The sequence below is a fragment of the Narcine bancroftii genome, chromosome 1 (assembly GCF_036971445.1).
Source record: "Narcine bancroftii isolate sNarBan1 chromosome 1, sNarBan1.hap1, whole genome shotgun sequence".
NCBI lineage: Eukaryota > Metazoa > Chordata > Chondrichthyes > Torpediniformes > Narcinidae > Narcine > Narcine bancroftii.
The window spans coordinates 149,007,619-149,029,702 of NC_091469.1; the positions used below are offsets into that span (position 1 = coordinate 149,007,619).

The 22,084-nt window shown below is 43.5% G+C and overlaps 1 protein-coding gene across 1 annotated transcript in view; it reads left to right on the forward strand.

Moving 5' to 3' along the window:
- The window catches only part of aadat (aminoadipate aminotransferase), an 84,316-nt gene that overhangs the window by 53,463 nt on the left and 8,769 nt on the right, over nucleotides 1-22,084 (forward strand). Inside the window, exons 10-14 of the mRNA XM_069941344.1 lie at nucleotides 5,258-5,354; nucleotides 9,770-9,831; nucleotides 12,035-12,099; nucleotides 15,528-15,634; nucleotides 19,695-19,796. Of these exons, the coding sequence (XP_069797445.1) occupies nucleotides 5,258-5,354; nucleotides 9,770-9,831; nucleotides 12,035-12,099; nucleotides 15,528-15,634; nucleotides 19,695-19,796 (433 nt within the window). The remainder of the gene's footprint in view (nucleotides 1-5,257; nucleotides 5,355-9,769; nucleotides 9,832-12,034; nucleotides 12,100-15,527; nucleotides 15,635-19,694; nucleotides 19,797-22,084) is intronic.

Here is a 22,084-nt window from a genome sequence, read left to right on the forward strand (position 1 = left end):
ATTTTGCATGCCCTCTTCAGACTCCATCCCTAGTAGATCACATCAATGGGAAAGAGGGAGAGTCCAGTGATCCTCTCTTATTGACCTGTGGATTGATCACCGATCCATTTTGTCTGCAGCAATTGCACCGCACTGTGATTCAACCGGCCAAGACGCTCTCGATCGAGCTCTTGTTGAAAGTTGACATAATGGTGGCCGGTAGCCTTCTCAGGAAGTACAGTCGCACTTGCCTTCCTGACAAGTGAGGAGATGTTGTGTGTCCATGAACCATGATAGGTCACTAGTGAAGTGAACCCCAAGGAACTTGGTGCTCTCCACTCTCTCTGCTACAGAGTTGTTGATGTGTAGTGGAGGGTGGTCGTTCCTGGTCCTCCTGAAGTCCACGATCATCTTCGTCGTGTCCATGTTGAGAGTCAGGTTGTTCCTCTTGCACCACTTCACAAGATTTTCCACCTCTTCTCTATGGTGCGACTCATCGTTGTTGCTGATGAGGCCGACTCCTGTTGTGTCATCTGCAAACTTGATGGCGCTGGATCTGGATCAGTAGCATAAATAGGAGCAGGCTGTCCACACAGTCCTGAGGTGCACCAGTACTCTAGACAGTTTCTTTCCCGCCATTATCAGACTCTTGACTGAAGCACATGATGTTGCTTTCGCTCTGTTCAATCTGCTTTGTAACTCTGCACTTCTCTACTCTTCTTTAATTGGGTGACATACAAGGTGTTATACCAGACTTTGCACAAACAAAGTTTATCACTGGACCTTGGTCCATGTGACAATAAAAGAAATTGACCTTGATTGCTTGTAGGTCAGCATGGATCAGTGGGCTGAAGGGCAAGTTTCCATTCTGTTGAATATTAGATGGAGAAATGATGCTCTATGTTTTACTCTGCACAACTCAAGGTAGAGAAGTTCACTGTAGCTGAATTCACTTCTATTAATTGATGGAGGACTAAATCTCTGTGGAATGAGCTCATAAAGTGCTTCTGCCCTAACCCTAACCCTAACGCTAAATATTTGATACATGACTTCAACAACCAAATCCTTGACGTGCAAGGTCACAGTAGCACTGTGCAAAATTCTATTTGACCAAGGATGCAGATGCTTCCAAGCTTGAAGAACGACTGAGGAAAAATTGAATAGGTGGGAATTTCATCGTGGGTAACCAAAGGCAGGTTGTTCATAGAGCTGCATATTACAAAGAGGGGTGGACACAGGAAAGAGGAGGGACCCGGTTTCGTGAAGTAAGCACGAATGAATGGGTACTTTTATCAGGCTCTTGAACCTCCCCCTACTACACCAACCATAAAGTGCTCCTTCGCCCATGTGACTCTGCATTTCTCTGCTGTTTCTTACCTGCTGTACGGTGCATGTACTGCTCGCTGGACTGCTCACAAAACAAACCTTAATCCCTCCATCTTGGTGCATGTGACAATAAACTTGAATCCGGGGACTACCAAATGATCTGTCTGCACTCAGAGAATATCATTTTTTGTTTTACAATAGCTGCAACTGTGCATATTGATTTTTACATTTTATATATATTATCGATTTCTGTCTTAGGCATTTTGTACTATGTTTATATTTTTCTGTTAGTTCACCTTGCTATCCTGTGTGGCTGCAGCAAGTTAGAATTTAGGTGCAGCTGTACATTGTACTGTACTTGTGTATATAAAGCAATAAATTCTATTCTTTCTTTCATTTTTATGATACAACACAGTAGAAGCCCATTCTCGCCATTGAAACCCATTTTCATCCAATTAATCTTTCAAAATCTGTACAGTTAGGAGAAAACTGGAGCACCCAGGGAAAACCCATGCAGGTCACGGGAAGAACGTACAAACTCCTTACAGACATGGGAGATTCAAGCCTGGGTCACTAGGGCTGTAATTGAGCAAACTGCCACAACAACATGCATATTCCAGTATTCTTGTGGCTTCACATTTTACAAACAGCTCAAACCATAGACCTATAGAACATGACAGCACAGAAACAGGCCCATTCGCCCCTTTTAGTCTGTGCCAAACCATTTGATTTGCCAAGTCCAGGGGTTCTCAACCTTTTGCTTTCCACCCACCTACCACCTTAAGCAATCCCTTACTAATCACAGGACTAGTTAAAGTGGTAGGTGAGTGGAAAGCAAAAGGTTGAGAACCACTGGCCTAGTCCCACTGACCTGCACTCAGTTCATAGCTCTCCATCTCTCTCCCATACATGTACCTGTTGAAATTCTTCTTGAATGTTAAGATTGAACCGCATTCACACTACAGCTGGCAGCTTGTTCCACACTCCCACCAATCTCTGTGTGAAGAATTTCTCCCTCATATTCCCCCCAAACTTTGCTCTTAACTCATGTCCTCTGGTCTGTATCTCATCTACCCTCAGTGGAAAAAGCCTATCTACACTTATTCTGTCTATCCCCCCCCCTCATAATTTTAAATACCTCTATCAAATATCCCCTCATTTTTCTACACTCCAGGGAATAAAGTCCCAATCTGTTTAACCTTTCCCTGTAACTCAGTTCCTGAAGTATAGGAAACATCCTAGTAAATCTCTGCACTCTTTCTATCTTATTGATATCTTTCCTGCAGTTAGGTAACCAAAACTGCACACAACATTCCAAATTTGGCCTCAACAATGTTTTATACAACTTTACCATAACATCCCAACTCTAATACTTAATTCTTTGATTTATGAAGCCCAATATGCCAAAAGTTCCTTATCCACCTGTGACACTGCTTTCAGGGAATTATGTATCTGTATTCCCAGGTCCCTCTGTTCTTCCTCACTCCTCAGTGCCCGACCATTTACCGTCCATTTCCTTTCCTCCTTTGTCTTCCAAAATGCAACACCTCATACTTGTCTGCATTAAATTCCATCTGCCATTTTTCAGCCTTTTATTACATCTGGTCTAGATCCCTCTGCAACCTTTGAAAACTTTCTTCGCTGTCCACAATGCCCCCAATCTTACTTTCACCTGCAAACCTGCTGATCTAATATACCACATTATCATCCAGATTATTGACATAGATGACAAACAGCAATGGTCCCAGCACCGATCCCTGAGGTGCACCACTCGTCACAGGCCTCCAGTCTGAGAAGCAATCATCCATCACTACTCTCTGGCTTCTCCCATCCAGTCATTGTCGAATCCAGTTCACTACTTCACCATGAATACCTAGCATCTGAACCTTCCTGACTAATGTCCCAGGTGGTACATTGTCAAAGGTCTTGCTAAAGTCGATGTAGACAACATCCACAGCTTTTCTTTCGTCAACTTTCCTGGTAACCTCCTTGAAAAACTCTATAAGGTTAGTTAAATATGACCTACCACACACAAAGCCATGTTGACTATCCCAATCTCTGAGAACACCTTCTACAACTGATGTCAGGCTCACCAGCCCATAATATCCAGGGTTGCTTTTGGAGCCTCTTTTAAATGGAACAATATGAGCTACCCTCCAATTCCCCTGGCTCCACACTTGTGGCTAATGACATTTTAAATATTTCTGTCAGAGCCCCTGAAATTTCTACACTGGTCTTCCTCAAGATCCAAGGAAATATTTTGTCAGGCCTTGGTGATTTATCCACCCTTATTTAGTTTAAGAGAGCAAGTACTTCCTCATCTTTAATCTGTATGGGTTCCACGATCTCACAGCTTGTTCTCTTCACTTCCCCTAACTCTGTGACTGTTTCCTGAGTGAATACAGATGAAAAAAATATTTAAAATCTTCCCATCTCTTTTGGCTCCATACAAAGCCAGCCACTCTGATCTTCAAGGAGACCAATTTTGTCCCTTGCTATCAATTTCCTCTTAATATTCAGTACTTGTAGAAACACTTAGGATTTTCCTTTGTCGTGGTGGTGCACTTTCCTTCGTCAGGAGCAGTGCCGGCTGACAAATCTTCCCTCAAGGATATTAATCCCCCTCCAGTTCAGATGCAAACTGTTCTGTCAGGACAGGTCCCACCTTCCCTGGAAGAGCCCAATTATCCAGAAACCCGAAGCCCTCCATCCTGCACCGTCATTAGCCACGTGAAGCTGCATTTTCCTCATTTTTTAACCTCACTAGCATGTGGCGCAGGTAGCAATCCTGAGATCACAACCCTGGAGGTCCTGCCCTCAACCTAGTGCCTAACTCCCTGAACTCTCCTTGTGGGACCTCCTCACCTTTCCTACCCTAGTCATTGATCCCTATATGGACCACAATACCTGGTTGCTCACCCTCCCTCCTGAGAATGCCGTGAACTTGATCTGAGATATCTCAGACCCTGACAGCAGCGAGGCAACATTCCATCCAGAATCTCTTCCTCAGAATCTCTTATCTGTCTCCCTAGCTATGGAATACCCTATCAGTACAGCTCGCCCATTCTTCTCCCTTCCCTTCCTAGCCACAGGACCATACTCTGTGCCAGAGACCTGATAACCGTGGCTTGTCCCTGGTAGGTTGCCCCCCCCGCCACGTTGACCACCGCCAGTGGGCTGATATCGCCTCAAACCGTGCATCTTGGCGCCTCACAGTTCGGCGGGCAGCAACCTCCTTTGAAGAAGACCGCAGAGCCCACCTCACTGACAAAAGACAAAGGAGGAAAAACCCAACACCCAACCCCAACCAACCAATTTTCCCTTGCAACCGCTGCCACCGTGTTTGCCTGTCCCGCATCGGACTTATCAGCCATAAACGAGCCTGCAGCTAACGTGGACATTACCCCTCCATAAATCTTCGTCCGCGAAGCCAAGCCAAAGAAGAAAAAGAAGAAAAAATGTTTGTTATTGAGGGGAATAGCCACAGGGGTGTCCTACACTGCCTGCCTGTTCCTTTTCCCTCTCCTGTCACCCATCTACCCTCCTCCTGCCTCCGAGGTGTGATAGTGTCCCTGTAATTACTGTCTATTCGCTCCCTCCGCACCCCCACCCCCTCCCCCGCCCCCCGGCCTCTGGAATGATCCACATTTCACCCTCCTTACAATTCCTTTGGTTTGTTTTCTCCTGCTGTAACTCATCATGTAACCAGAGAGCTTCATAAACAATGCGAAAACCTGCACAACCTGGCCTCACTCGATGAAAGATATCCCTTTTGTCCTATCTATCCTATCCTTATCCTCCCTGCAACGCAAAAAATACCTCCTTTCTTTCCAAATTCCAATGAAGAATCATCAACTGAACCACTAACGGTTTCTCTTTCCACAGATCTGCCCGGCTTGCTGACCGCTTCCTGCATTTTGTTGTTCTCTGATATTACATTGTGTGTTCATAGGCTGAGGATAGGATTCCTAACTGGTCCCAAGCCACTCATCAGTCGAGTCATTCTTCACATCCAAGCCTCCACAATGCATGCCAGCACGTTCACACAGGTGAGAATTAAATCCGTGAATCCTCTCCAGACCTCACTCATAGAAATTCTCAGATTCAATCTCGTCATCACTGGCAGATGTGCCTTCAACTACCTGGGCTCCATTATCCCTGGAAATCTTTCCCCCCCCCCCCCCCCCACCCCAATTCCTTCAATTCATCCTCCTTAAAACCTTCCTTCTTGGCCATGCTCTTCGTCAACTGCCCTTGCATCTCCTCGTGTGGATTGCAGTCAATACTGTTTGCCAAGATCATTCCTGTCAAAGCCTCGAATTGTTCATTGTACACTAAGAAACTTTGTTTTGCGTAGTACCCAGGTATTGAGACGTGTTGCTACATTAACAAGTGGAATAATTGTGGTTGAAACTCAAATGAATGAGCTTGAGTTGAATAGCATTGATAACTTTAGAAATGCTGGAACTGCAAAAGAACAAGTAATCTATTACCCCAAGAATTTCTCTGACAACATAGATTGATGTTCTCATAAGCATATTGCCTAAATAAATAATCAATTTACTCAAATGTTCAACTGATTATTCGATTAAATTGTTAATTAAACAATCACTATGAATGCTTAACCTTTCTTGGCAGATAGTTTATCCATCTCCAAAAGGAGTGCAGCACAGGAACAAGCCTTTCCCTCCATAATGCCTGTGCCAAACAGGAGCCCAAACTTAACTAAATTTCTTCCGCCCGCACGCGATCCATATCCCTCTATTTCCTGCATATTCATGTGCCTCTCAAATCCTTTCATCATATCTGCTTCCACCAGTAGCTTTGACAACCTGTTCTGGGCACCTACCACTCCATGTGATAAATCTGCCCCACAGATCTCTTGAACTTTCCCCCTTTCCTTAAATGCCTGTCCTCCAGCATGTGACATTTTTTTTTTATCCTGGGATAAGAAACTCTGTGCACTATAGCTACCTTTCTCGTAATTCTAGAAACTTCTGTTAGATCTCCACTCCTCTCTGATGCTGCAAAAAAAAAACACAGGTTTGTCCGATCTCTCCTTACAATAAAGATAGCATCCTGGTGAACCCCTTCTGCACCCTCTCCAAAGCCTCCACAGCCTTCCTGTAATATGGTGTCCAGTAATGCATGAAATATTCCACGTGCAGCCTGACCAAAGACTTGTATAGCTGCTACATGACCTCCATACTCTTCAAGTTTCAAGATTTCTTTATTGCTGTGTAATAGTGCAGGACATATTAAGCAAAATTGCCTTTCTGCCTGCCATAAATTAAACAGTCACCATTTGTGTCACCCGGTGTCCCTTAAAATACAAGAGAAAGAGAAGCAAAAGAGATCTCCGTCAGAGTTACTGAGTGTCAGTGGATTCACCTCCAGTGCTCCCACAGCCTCTGCAGCCACACAGACACTTGTTCATTGGTGACCCGAGCTCCAGATCCAAACCTCTGACACAATAAGGAAGCCTTCAGTGTCTGAGGCCCTTCGGGATCTCTTCTTGCCCTCAGCACCCTCTTTGGGTGACCTTCTTGCCCTCAGCACTTTGACCTGACTAGTGGAGATAAGCTTGCATACCCCTTTTTCTTCTAACCACCTTATCTACTTACCACTTCAGTATTTTTTTTCCCATGTATAATCATGAGTTGAACATCGACTATGGTCTCAGCTCAAAGTTGGAGTCCTCACCAAAGGAGAATAGGGGAGGCAACAACTACAATTCAGAGGGTCAGAGATCATGATGGATGGAGAGACATGATCGCCCATGCTGAACGACAAGGCAGCAGAATGAATGATCTACTTGAGTTGCTACTTTCAGTGCAGCTCAAGACTTGAACCCTCAGATCCCTTAGTGCATCAATAGTGTTAAGAATCCTGCCATTAACTGTGTACATTTACATTTGACCTCACACTTGCCAGTGTGCCACTCTGCAATAAATAAAGTTACTTCTCTTTTGGAAGTTAGTACAGTCTCCTAAGGACGCTTCATTTTTCTCCAAAAGCTGCAGGGTTATAATCAATGCTAATTTTGAAGACCTTTAACAATCAACAAGATATTGTGTTACGTTTGTACAAATTCTGTGAATCAATCCAAATTGTGTTAAAAATGTGTCCGAAAAATTATCAAGAAATTCTACCATGGGTAATTTTACCCACACTGTGGACATGTTGTTTTTCTTCTGTTAAAAGCAGTCCATAATTTGTTTTTGCCCCTCACAAAAATCCAGGACAGCCTACACACCACATTTGTATTGTCAACAATCAGATTCTTAAACACACTTTCTCCAACCCATCATTTTCCAGCTAGACTTTTGAGCGGATTGATTTTTGAAGTTTCCGCCACTCGCCATGTCCTCTGGTATTTGCTATTGTTGCCCCAAGATAAAGATTCTGGATATACACCCTATTGAAGGTCTTCGTTATCTTATATACCCTTATTAAGTCACCTCTCAACCTTCATTAGTAAAACATGAAAGTCTGCAGACACCGTGGTTGAAGTAAAAACACACAATGCTGGAGAAACTCATCAGGTCAAACATTGTCCTTTATATAGCAAAAATAAAAATACATAACTGATGCTTCAGGCTTGAGCCCTTTATCATATCTTAATAAAGGACTCAAGCCCGAAGCATCAGTTATATATGTACCTTGATAAAGGGCTCAAGCCTGAAACATCAGTTGTATATGTACCTTGATAAAGGGCTCAAGCCTGAAACATCAGTTATACATGTACCTTGATAAAGGGCTCAAGCCTGAAACATCAGTTGTATATGTACCTTGATAAAGGGCTCAAGCCTGAAACATCAGTTATACATGTACCTTGATAAAGGGCTCAAGCCTGAAACATCAGTTATACATGTACCTTGATAAAGGGCTCAAGCCTGAAACATCAGTTATACATGTACCTTGATAAATGGCTCAAGCCTGAAACATCAGTTATACATGTACCTTGATAAAGGGCTCAAGCCTGAAACATCAGTTGTATATGTACCTTGATAAAGGGCTCAAGCCTGAAACATCAGTTATACATGTACCTTGATAAAGGGCTCAAGCCTGAAACATCAGTTATACATGTACCTTGATAAAGGGCTCAAGCCTGAAACATCAGTTATACATGTACCTTGATAAAGGGCTCAAGCCTGAAACATCAGTTATACATGTACCTTGATAAAGGGCTCAAGCCTGAAACATCAGTTGTATATGTACCTTGATAAAGGGCTCAAGTCTGAAACATCAGTTGTATATGTACCTTGATAAAGGGCTCAAGCCTGAAACATCAGTTATACATGTACCTTGATAAAGGACTCAAGCCTGAAACATCAGTTATACATGTACCTTGATAAAGGGCTCAAGCCTGAAACATCAGTTGTATATGTACCTTGATAAAGGGCTCAAGCCTGAAACATCAGTTATACATGTACCTTGATAAAGGGCTCAAGCCTGAAACATCAGTTGTATATGTACCTTGATAAAGGACTCAAGCCTGAAACATCAGTTATACATGTACCTTGATAAAGGGCTCAAGCCTGAAACATCAGTTGTATATGTACCTTGATAAAGGGCTCAAGCCTGAAACATCAGTTATACATGTACCTTGATAAAGGGCTCAAGCCTGAAACATCAGTTATACATGTACCTTGATAAAGGGCTCAAGCCTGAAATGTCTTTTAACTTTTGCTATATAAAGGGCGCTGTTTGACCTGCTGAGTCTCTCCAGCATTTTGTGTTTTCACTTTTATCTCATCCTTCATTGTTCAAAAGAGAGAAGCCCCAGCACTGTCAACCTTCTTTCATAAGATTTGTTCTCCAATCCAGGCAACGTTCCTGGAAAATCTCCTCTGCACCCTTTCCAAATCTTCTACAGATTTCCTGTAATGAAGATACCGGAATTGGAAGTAATACTCCCAAGTGTAGCCTAACCAGAGTTTTATAGAGCTGCCACATTACCTCACGTCTCTTGAACTCAATTCCCTGACTACTGAAGGCCAACTCACCTTCACCACCCTCTCAATTTGCATGACAACAATGAGGGATCAATGCTCCTAGACCCTCCTAGATCTCTCTGTTCCTCCACCTGCTAGGAATTCTGCCTTTAACCTTCAGGTTTGACCTTCCAAAATGCATCAGTTCACATTTATCTGGATTGAATTCAATCTGCTACTTCACCACCCAACTCTGCATTATGCTTCTGTCCTATTATAACCTATGACAACTTTCTACAGTGTCCAGAACCCCTCCAATCTTTATATCATCTAACCCTCCCCTCCACTTCATCCAAGTCATTTTTAAAAATCACAGTGTCAAGGGTTCCAAAACAAATCCTTGTGGAACACTGCTAGTCACGGATTCTCTTGGGATTCATAACCAATTCAAAATATACCGAAAAACCATTTCATTTCTTGATGTGGATGCTTATGTGATGTGAAAATTAACCTATTTTCCATTGTAGCTCATGGTTTTCAATCTCCTTCAACAATGGGGACAGAGTGGCTTCCTGGAGCATGTTGACAGGTAAAGACTGCAATATAACACCATCCCCCTCTTCTTCAGGAGGACTGTGAGACAGTTTTTTTTGTAATATCACTGACCATGCCAGCTTTTAATGCCCTCATTCTGAGAGGCCAATTAATCATGAACTAGGCGAGTGGGTCTACACCGTGCATGGGCCAGACTAATGAATTTCAAAGATTAATCATGGACTGATCCAACACCACAGCAAGGACTATCAGCATTATTTAAACCCGGGTCACTGAGGCTGTAACAGTGTTGCGCAAACTGCGTCGAGAACTGTTACACAATATTTATTCTCTAAATTTCATATCTTTTTCTAATTTAACGTCTACTGTTGTAGTTGGAGGTTTTTTTGTGATGTATCTATTTGGCTGCAGCAAGTAAAAATGTTTGTGCACATGCACGTTGTGCAATTCAATCAGTATTGTTCAGGGCATGAGTTACTTCAAAAAGGAAATTAAAAGAAAACTTGAAGAGAGAAGATTTGGTTCATTGCATTGAAATATCAGTAGAGTGGGATTAATTGGCTTGTGTTTTCAAAGCACCAACTGGCGACAGTGGGCCAAATAACCTCTCACTCTGCTCTAAGGTACTGGAAACCAGTGCAGTGAATGTATTAGAAAGAAATGACGTGAATAGGGAGAGAGGCTACTCAGTCCATCGGTATTTTAGATATAACCATATAACCATTTACGGAGCGGAAACAGGCCATGTTGGCCTTTCAAGTCCGCACCTGTTCACTGATTTTGTCCATTGGAGAAAGAATATTCTTGAACCTCGATGTGGTTAACTTCAGATTTCTATATCTTCTTCCTTTCATCATCCAATCGAGATGTCTGATTTCTTCAGACATCAGAATTTCTCTTCCAGCTCTTGTCTTTATAGCTCTCTCTCTCTGATAGTGTAGATCTATTACTGCTGGGTTTTGAGGTCTTCTGGACTCGTAACAGGTGGATCCAATTATTGAAGCCTCACAGTTGAGATTACACCCACATTTAGTAGGTCTTACTGACTGATCCCTGAAGGAACATTCAGTATGCCTTTCAAAAAGATAGGATGAGAAATAATTGTGTTGTAATTTGTTCAATGCAATTGCAACAGGAGCTACATTTCATAGATTAATACTTAGACCATAAGATATAGGAGCAGAAATAGGCTATTCAGCCCATCAAGTCTGCCTCACACCAGACCGGATGTGGGAAAACCAGCAGCAAAGCACAGTCCAAGGTCAAGTCTTGCTTGTCCCGAGCCGGACTGCAGTAGGCCGTGTTCACAGACTCCTGAGAAAAAGGGAACTCCCAATCCATAACTGCTCTTTTGGGGGGTTATTGAACCAGATATAGGGAATTTTTCTGTACCTGTGCAATGGGTGGTGGCCTTCTCTACACTGTTGGCTAGAACAGCCATTTTATTTAAGTTTAGAAAACATTAGATATCATGTATTTGATTCATTGGTGAAATGCGAAGATACATGGCGACCTTTTATGTCTTATTTTCATTGGATGTAAACATCTTTAATGTGATTAGATTTAGAGATGAGATATAGACTTACCTCTGTTTTTTGATTCATGCTAGGAATCAAAAACTACAGAATATATTCATTTTGCCTGCAGCAATTGTTTAATTTTTTTTAATAGAGTAAGTTAGGTAGTTTTTTTTTATATAATATAATTTTTTGATGTCTTTTCTGTTTTCACCCAATGCAGTGGAGGGGGGATCTGATATATATACATACACACACGCATATACATACACAGACGCAGATACATACATACACACACACACAAACACACACACACATACATATGTGATATTGTATTTCAGATACATTCCCTTTTCTTCATTGTAATGTATTTATTATAAAAAATTATTTAAAAAGATTGTAAAAGAAAGAGTAAAGGGAGTTCTGCTGAGCAGGAGGGTGCCGGAAAGTTTAGGGAAGGTTGTTTAGATAGACAGTTGTGCATGCCTGGAGTGCATTGTCAGGGATGGTAATGGGGGCTGGAACAAAAGGGCTATTTAAGAAACTCATCGACAGGCACATGGATGAAAGAAAAATACAGGGTTATGAGGCAGGGAGAGTTTAGTTATATATATGGGTTGGCACAACATCGTGTACCGAAGGGCCTGTTCTGTGTTATACTGTTCTATGCATTATTACACGGATTTTGAACTGTCTGTTTATCCATTCTTTTTACCACAGAGTGATTGACTTCTACAGGAAACAGAAGGATGCCATGCAGTTGTCTGCTGAGAGGTGGTTGAAAGGTAGGGTCTGCAGAGCTCGCCCCACAGGCTAGCATGAACACTGAGCGTAAAACTTTAGTTTGCAGTCTTGTGTGCAGTTCAGGTTACCACATGACAGGAAGGATGTGGAAGCTTCAGAGGGAGCACAGAAGAGATTCACCAGGATGTTACATGGTGTATTAACTACAAGACAAAGTGAGATAAATTTGGGTTTTTCCTTTGACAAGAAGACAGAATGGAGACCTGACAGAAGTTTAGCAGATTATGATAGGATAGATGGTCAGAATCTTTCCCCCAGGTGGAATATCAAATATTAGAGGGCATAGGTTTAAGGTGAGGGGGGGTGGGGGGGGGGGAAGCATTTAAAGGATATTTTGAGATGTTTTTACATCTGCCTGGAATGTACTGCCAGGGAACTTAAAAGCAGATATGATAGCAATATTTCTGACTATTTGACACAGATACATAAAAGTACAGGGAATGGAAGTACATGCAACATTCAATACTCAGACATGCTGGAGAAAGTCAACAGGTCACACACCACTCATATGAAGTAAAGGGTAACCAACGTTTCAGGCTGAGCTGTTCATCAGGTTGAAGCAAAAACAGGCAGGCAACTGAATAAAATATTGGGGTGGAGGTGAGGCAAGGAGGGAGGAAGGGGCAGGGGAGGAGCACAGGCTAGTAGCTAAGGTGAATACAGGTGGAAGGGTAAAAGAAGAGAAAGCTGAGAAGCGATGGGGAGAGGGTAGCTCTCTGATAGGAAAAGGGGGTGGGGAGCAGGATAAAAGAAGACGGGGGATAGGGAAAAAGAGACACTGGGAAGAGGTCAACAGAAATTGGAGGTGTCGCTGTTAATACCATGTTTGGAGAGTGCACAGATGGAATATGAGGTGTTGTTCCTCCAATTTGTAAGTGGGCTCTGCTTGACAGTGCATGAGACCAGGTTGGTATGAGAATGGTGTGTGAAATTGAAGTGGGTGGCCACTGGGAACTCCTTGCTGATGCAGCGGACGGAGTCCGCTCAACAAAGTGATCTCCCAGTCTGCGTCCAGTCTCCCTGATGGTAGCGGAGGCCACATCAGGAACATTGAATGCAATAGATGATCCCCCCCCCCCCACCGCAGATTCACAGTGCATGTGAAAACAGGCAAGCAGACAGGATTAGTTTAAGTTGGCAACGTGGTGGGCACTGACAAGATGGGCTGAAGGGCCTGTGCTATACATTTTAAATAGGGAGATTCTCGAACAAGGGGACATAGTTGTAAAATAAGGGCTCGGTCATTTTAAAAAAATGCATGGAACCTTTTTCTCTCAGAGAGTAGTAAAGCTCTAGAAAACTCTGCGTTCTCTCTGATAAGAGGTCGGATCATTTAAAAAACTGAAGATGTAGATAGACAGACAGTCAGTCAGATGCTTGAAAGTTTGAGAAATTGAGGGTTTTGGACAAATACCACAGAAGCGAAGTCAAGGCCAGCATCAATCTTCCATGAGTATATCAAATGGGAGAGAAGGTTTGAAGGGCCTGGTGGCCTACTCCTACTCCTGTCTTTTTCTGTTCCTGAACCATTACACTCCTTTAAAGTGGAAAATGTGATTCAAACTAAAGCAATGGTTCTCAACCTTTTTCTTTCCACTCATACCATGGTATGTGGGTGTAAAGAAAAAGTTTGAAAACCACTGTTTTAATCATCCCTCATTGACTCGTTATGTGCACGGTTTCATAACTCCAAAGGAAATGGCCCAATGACAATTTTTCTCAAGCAAAGTATTTCAGTCATAATTAGGTTGAGAGCAGTGATTCTCAACCTTCCCTTCCCACTCACATCCCACCTTAAGCAATCCCTTACTAATCACAGAGTATCGATGGCATAGGGATAACTTAAAGTTATAGGCTGGGGCTTTATTCCTTGGAGTGCAGGAGGATGAAGGGTGAGCTCATGGAGGTGCACAAAGTGGAATAGATCAGGTGAACGCAGAGAGTCTTTTGCCTAGAGGAGGGGAATCAGTAACCAGAGGACTTTGTTTTAAGGCGAGACGGAGGAGATTTAACAGAATCCTGGGGAGAATTTTTTTTTGATCCTGAGGGTGGTGAGTGTATGGGGCTCTCAGAAAAGGTGGTGAAGGCAGTTAATATTGGTATATTTAAGAAAAAAATTGACAGATACATGGATAGGATGGGTTTAGAGGTATATGGGCCAAATGCAGGCAGGTGAGGCATTTTGGTTGGCATTGGCTAGCTGGGCCGAAGGACCTGTTTCCATGTTGTATGTCTCTGTGACATGACAGTCAACAATTTATTTAAACTTGCAGGATGTTTATACAATCTGATGGCTGCAGGGAGGACATTTTCCCAGCTGAGGAGCCGACAACTAGGGTTTACTGGAAGTAGTGAAAACATAATGCAGGAGGAACTCATCACGTCAAACAGAATACATTGACAGAAATAAAGACACAGCCAACATTTTGGGCCTGAGCCCTTCATTAAGGCATGAAAATGTAGGCAAACACCCGAACAAAATAGTGGGGGGGAAGAGCAGGAGGAGGAGCACAGTCCCACAGGCAAGGGGTAATAGGTGGATAAGGATGGAGGGTAGGAGAAGATCACAGTCTCACAGGTAAGGAGTAGGTAATGTGGATAAAGGTGAAATTGGAAGAGTTTAGGGGGAACATCTTCACACAGAGAGTGGTGGGAGTCTGGTACAAGCTGTCAGTTGAAGTGGTGAATGTGGGCTCATTTTTAACACAAGAAGAATTTGGACAGGTACATGGATGGGAGAAGTGTGGAGGGCTATGGACTGGGTGCAGATCAGTGGGACAAGTCCCACAGGCATGTGGTAGGTGATAGGTGGATTGGGGGGGAGGGGGAGGGGAGGAGCACCATCCCACAGGCATGGGGTAATAGGTGGATAAGGGAGGAGGGGTAGAGGGTGGAGCACAGTCCCACAGGAAGGGGTGTAGGTGGATAAGGGGGGGAGGAGGAGGAGGTGAGGGAGGGAACAGGAGAAAACAGGGAGAGGGGGGGAATAGCTCTGTGAATGGAGAGGGAAAGAGGTGGGGAGCTGGATGAAAGGAGGATGAGAGATAGGGAAGTGTGGGAAAACGGGGAGTGGACTAGCAGAATCCAGAGATGCCAGTATTAATGCTGTCGATGGTTAGCGAGTTCCCAGACAGAAAAATAGATGTTGCTCCTGGTTTGGCACTGAACAAGGCATGTCGGCGCGAAGACCATTTGAACTAAGATAATGAGAAATTTACAAACCACGGCAAATCTCTGGAATTCTGAAGCCTGGAAAACAGAGATCACTCTGTCATTGAGTTCATTCAAAACATATCAATAGAGTTCTGGATGTTCAGAGAATTGACGGATTTGGAAAGTGAAAGTGCAGGAAAGTGACACCAAGGCAGTAGGTCAGAGATTTTCTCAATTCTTCTCCCTTTCCTTCTAGATTTAGTTGATTGGAATGTTCCAAGTGCTGGCATGTTTTACTGGATGAAGCTAAAGGGAATCTCCGATTCTCACCAACTCATCACAGAAAAAGCCCTGCAAAAAGAGGTAATGTCCTGGCTAGCGTGACCTTCCCTTCCCTCTCACCCTGCTTTTTCCCTTTCCTCTTCATTCTCCACCTTCCACCTTCTCCTTTGCCTCCTCTACTCTTAATCTTCCACCCACTGTCCTTCTCACTCCCAAATCCCCACCACTTCAGCTCATTTCCTCCTTCTTCGCCCCTTTGCCCCCCCACTCAATTCAGCTCTTAACAAGTTCAAATGCAGAGGGAACCACGGAGCCTTAGAATATTACAGCACAGAAACAGGCCCTTTGGTTCTTCTAGTCTTGCCAAACTATTATTCTCCCTTGTCCCACTGATCTGCACCCAGTCCATAGCCCTCCACACTTCTCCCATCCATGTACCTATCCAAATTCTTCTTGTGTTAAAAATGAGCCCACATTCACCACTTCAACTGACAGCTTGTACCATACTCCCACCACTCTCTGTGTGAAGATGTTCCTCCTAAACTCTTCCAATTTCACCCTTCACCCATGTCCTTTGGTTTGTATTCTCACCTACTGCCAATGGAAAAGGCCTACCTACTCTGTCTTGATCCTTCATAATTTTAAATACCTCTATCAAATCTCCCCTCATTCTTAAATGCCCCAGGGAATGGAGTCCTAACCTGTTTAGGCTTTCCCTGTAACTTTGCTCCCGTAACTTAAGGGAAAGTTCTTCGCTCAGAGAGTGGTGAATTGAGGTGCCATCTGATGTTATGAATGCGGTCTCAATCTAAAGTTTTAAGGATAAATTGGATAGACACATGGATGGGCAAAATCTAGAGATATATAGAATGGGAGCAGGTCATTGAGACGAGCAGAATAGTGGTTGGCACAGACTAGAAGGGCCAAATGGCCTGTTTTCTGTGGTGTAGCGTTCTATGGTTCTAAGTTCAAGCAACATCCTAGTAAATCCTCTCTGCATTCTTTCAATCACGTTCAGGTCATTGAGGGAACACAGATGTATGATCTCTAAAGGTCAAGTTCAAGTTTATTATCATCTGACTGTTCATATACAACCAGACACAACAGCATTTCACCGGACCATGGCACACACACATTCGGCCACCTTCACCTCCCACATTCCATCATCACCAACTCCTGTGCACTCTCCACTTCCTTTTCATCTTTTTCACACTCTTCACATTCCACCCTCCTACTTTGCTTTCGTCTGCCCTCTCTGCCTCTACGGGATTCCTTCATTTTTTTTGTGTGTATGACAAGAGACTACAGATGCTGAAATCTTGAACTAAAACCCTAATCTGCTGGAGGAACTCAGCGGATCAACAGCATCAGTGGGAGGAGAAGAAGAAAGGTCAACATGTCAGATTGGAACCCTTCATCGAGACGGTCTTGAAGCATTCCAACCTGAATCATTACCCATTCTTTCTCTTCCATTCCCACCCCGTTCCCGTGCCAACATGTCTCTCCATGGTCTCATGCACTGCCAACCTGAGACCACCTGCAAATTGGAGGAACAACACCTCAAATTCCATCTGGGCACCCTCCAACCAGATGGCATTAACAGCGGCTTCTCCTATTTCTGTTAGCCCCCTCCCCCATCTATCCCTATTTCTTTCCTCTAGCTCTCTCTCTCTTTCCCTTTCACTCTGGGTCCTTTCCTCCAACCCTGTATTCACAGGGCCACCCATTCCCTGATCAATTCTCAGCTTTCCTCTCTTCTACGTCCAATTATCACCTTTATCCTGTTGCTGTGTGCTCCTCCCCCACCCTTTCTGCCCTTCCCCCCCCCCACAACCTTTATTCAGGTACCTGCCTTGAAGGCTCTGACCTAAATTCTCAGTAATGTATCTTTGCCTCTTATGGAAGCCATGTGTTACGGGTTATATTTTATATTATATATAAATGTCTTTAAAAGAGATAGATTGTGGGGGGTTTAGTGTAGGTCACTTCATAGAGGAAAGAAGAAACAGGAATTATCTTAAAGAGAGATTCTACAGTAGCTTTTTGAGACTGCAAGCTGGCAGGCTTGTGGAAAACTCCATTTTGAAGACAGGTTGTGAGTTCTGAGTTCAGCCTGTTCAAAACCCTTGTAGTCCTTACAAGAGGAAATGGCTGGCTTGAGTGTTTCTCCTGAAATGAGAGGAACTCTGTGGTTACCTGGAAGAAGAGATTATTATTTGGAAAGCCCACGATGGGGCAAGTTTCTTCGACAAGACACTGAAGTGACCGATCAGGGCAAATCAGTTTGTGTGTGTCCAAGGAGCAACAAATATCTCTCTGAAACCAACAAGAACCTTCCTGAGCAGTAACCATTTACCTTTAAGCACCAGAGCCTGATGAAAATTCATAAATGTTAAGTTCTATGCACAGTATAAGAATTGCCTGATATCGGAGAACTTTGAGAGGTGAGAAGTGAATGACTGGACTGTTAATCAAACGACTTTCTTGAACATTACCAACACGTGCCCTTAGAATTAGAAGGTGGTTAAGTTAACTTAATAGTAATAAATTAAAGTTTGATCCTGTTTTTTTTATGTTTAAAGAAAATTAAGAGCAGCTTTTGTTTAAGTAACCATTTGTCTTGGTTAATTTCTATTGCTGCTTAGTTTTGGGGTCCTCTGGGCTCATAACACATGAGGCCGGCTGAGTTCCTCCAGCTTCTCTGTTTTTTTGACCATCACAGCGTCTGCAGACTTTCATGTTTCACTCCCCACCTTCCCACCATTGATGTTACTCACTGAGTTACTCCAATAGGTTTTTTTTCTATTGACACCACCTCTCATTTGCGGACAACACATACCTCGCTGTAAAATACTGGTTTATTACAACACAATTCTGATCCAATCAATATGAAACTTTGCCCCATTCAAGCAAACACAACTCTCATAGCCCGACTGCCTGTGGTGACCCGCTGGCAATGATGAATGTAGGAGTCATCGAGACCCTTTCATGCCACACCTGGCCACAGTTTGGAAGGGAAGTCCACGCGATTGACCCAAGCACACCAGGGTCCTCGCATTCCCCCTGTTCTGAACTCCTGGCAACAGCAAAGTTACGTGTGCCTTCCCTACTTTTGGCCCTGAGCGCCACTCACAATCCCAGTTCAAAGGTGAAGTCTTTTCCATCAGAGGATAAATCTTACTTTTTGCTTCCTGTCACAAGACCAGTCATCTTGTCACATGACAAATAGCTTCAGCAAACAAGCTTTAATTAAGCAGTTTAATACGAATTCAAGGGTCCCCTGTGATGGATGGTAGGGATCCTCCATAGAGGAAAGGGAGACCCCAGTGATCTTCTCAGCTGTCTTGATGATCCTGTCTTCTAGTCTGATGCTCTGTAGCTATCATTCAATATTTTCACTCAAGACACTGAGCTAACAAGTTCGTTTATTATCATCTGACTGTACATATACAACCAGACGAAAGAGCATTTCTCCAGGCCACAGAGCACCACACGTGATAATCACAGACCTGCAAAGATATTATTTAAAATATTATGTAAACACGTGGGATGATTTACTGGGTTATAGGATACTGTTCAACATTCTCACAGCCTCTGGAACAAAGCTCTTTCCCAGCCTGGCAGTCCTGATGTTGATGCTTCTGTACCTCCTTCCTGATGGTAGTGAGTCAAAGATGGATGGAAAGGGCCTGCAACAGTTCTTTGAGCCTTAGCTCACTGGTCTTGAAAACCAGGGGTTGCGAGTTCCTTTCACGCTGGGGCCTCATTTCTGTGAGGGGCGCTGGACAAAGTGGCGACTCTCTGACTTCTTTACGGAGGCCAAAGTTAAAGAATGTCATGCTTGTTACATTCAAAATGTAGTAGTATTTGACAATAATAGAACCTTTACCTTTTAACTCTCCCAGTAAATGAGGAAAGGGAGGCCCCAGTGATCTTCTCAGCTGTTTTGATTATCCTCTATATTAAAACATGCAACATGCCAGATGAATGCAGTCCTTTGTTACCCATTGTCCTGCAAAGTTACATTTACTTCAGCCTCCCCTTTTATTTTACTTTCTTTGAACTGTTTTTGCAACCAGAGTAATTGATCTGAACGAATTGACTCCTGTTCAAGCATGTGAATTGGTTTGTCTCTCCTCAGGTTCTACTTGTTCCCGGTCAAGCGTTTATGGTTGATAGTTCAATGCCATGTCCTTACGTACGGGCTGCGTTTTCCCTTTCTACTCCAGAGCAAATAGATCAGGTAAGTTCTTTCAATGTTCATTCATTCAATAAATGCTTGCAAGGTAGTTTCCTGAACTCAAGCAACACACTGAAGGCTGGAGGAACTTAATGGGTCAGGCAGCATCTGTGGAAGGCAATAAATAGTCAACGTTTTGGGTCAAAACCCTTCATCAGGAACAGCAAGGAACGGGCAGGAGTCAGAATAATATGATCGGTTGGAAGATAGGAGGAGGAGCCTAGGCTGGCAGATGAATACAGTTGTGGGGGGGGGGGGGGGTGGAAGAAAGGTAAGAAGATAGGAGGTGATGGGGGAAGGGGCTGAGCAAAAATGCAGGTGAGGAGGAGAAGGGTGTGGGTGACAAGCAGGTGAAGAGGGCGACGAGGGAAAAGAGCAGGAGAAATGGGGACAGAGAGATGAGGGAAAGCAATGGGGGGGGGAAGGGAAGAATACAAAGAGGAAGTTTATTGAAAATAGAAGGTCAATGTTGATGTTTGTTTGGAAAATGCCTTGACAGAATGTAAGGTACTGTTTTCTGTTTCATGAACTCAAGACATAGGAGCAGAAAGAGCCCATTCTGCCCATTGAGTCTGCCCCACAGTTTAATCAGGAGCTGACCAACTTTCCCACTCAGCACTGCAGCCGGTCATCTCCCCATAACGTTTGATATCCTGGATCATCAAGTACCTATCAATCTCCGCCTTAAAAGCAACATGACCAGGCTTCCACAACCACCTGAGGAAACAAAATCGACAGGTTCACCACCCACTGGCTAAAGAAATTCCTCCACATGTTTCTAAATGGATGCTCTTCAATCCTGAACTTGTGCCCTTGACTCGTTCTTAGAGTCTCTCACCACCCCCCCCCCCCCCCACCATTGTCCTAAATTCCAACAAGTACAGGTCAAGACCTCTCAAATGTCCCTCATACCTTGTAATTCATGTTTTAATTGTAACTCATAGTTCACGTATCATCAGATGGAACAAGGCTCTTTTCCTCAAAGAATGAGGTCTGAGGGGGAAACTCTTGGGGGTACAATAAAGGACATGTTGACTCCATTAAAATAAAAAAAAACTGCTGGAAGTCCAAAGTGAAAATAGAACGCTCAGCGAGTAAGGCACCATCTGTGAAAAGACAAACAAATACTGCCCCATGCAGTGTCCCAGAATAGGAAGCCATTTGTGCTTTTGCACTGGACCACCTTTAACTACTTTCATCGAACACACTCATCCCTGGGGATCGGAGTGTCCTACTTTCAACTGGAAACGGGTGACTTTCTGCTGTCCTTTTTCCACTGGTTTAACCAGCACGCCAGTGTCAGCTGACACTAGGGATACGAGTAGGGGTAGAGGCTGTCAATACCCGGTGTGAAATGGCGTCATTTGATGCTGGCATGCTGACCATTTTCTTTTTCCACCGAGCCTGACCCAGTTAATTCCTGAGACTATGTGCCAGTGGAAAAGGGGCTACTGTTTCACTTTGAACCATCTATATCAGAACTGTTCTAATTGAACCATAGAACATTAGAGCACAGACACAGGCCCTTAAAGTCTGTGCTGAACTATTATTCAGCCCTAGTCCCATTGACCCACACCCATTTCATACCACTCCCACCATGTACCTGTCCAAATTTTTCTTAAAAATTGAGCCCGCATTCACTTCAGCTGGCAGCTTATTCCAAACTCCCACCACTCTCTGTGTGAAGAAATTTCCCCCTCATGTTCCCCCTAAGCTTCTCCCCTTTCTCCCTTAACCCACGTCCTCTGATTTGTATCTCACCTAACCTCAGTGGAAAAAGTCTTCTTGAATTTCCTCTATCTAATATCCCCCTTAATTTTGTACATAATACACAGGTATACCCCACTTTACGAATATTTACTTCATGCAAATTCACTTTTATGAAGGAACCGATGTTCACTATCTAAAAGAAATTTGATTGGGTTTTCGCTTTTACGAGAATAGCCTTCAATAATAGTGAATGGGTCTTCGCTTTACACCATTTCGGCATAAGAAAGGTTTTATAACACCGCTCTACTTTCATAAAGCAAGATATACCTATTTGTACAATGTCCATTTATCTGACCAAATGCCTTTTGAACGTTGAAGTTGTGTCCTCTTCTTCTGGCAGCTCAATCCAGATGTGCCCATTGTCTGGGTGAAAAAGTTGCCCCTCAGAATTCCACTTCAACCTCTCCCCTTAAACCTGTGCCTTCTCGTTCTGAAATAGTCTGCTGAGGGAAAAAGACTGTGTGCATTCACTTTATCCATGCCCTTCATTTATCCATGTTTGATCCATTGGCTACTGACAA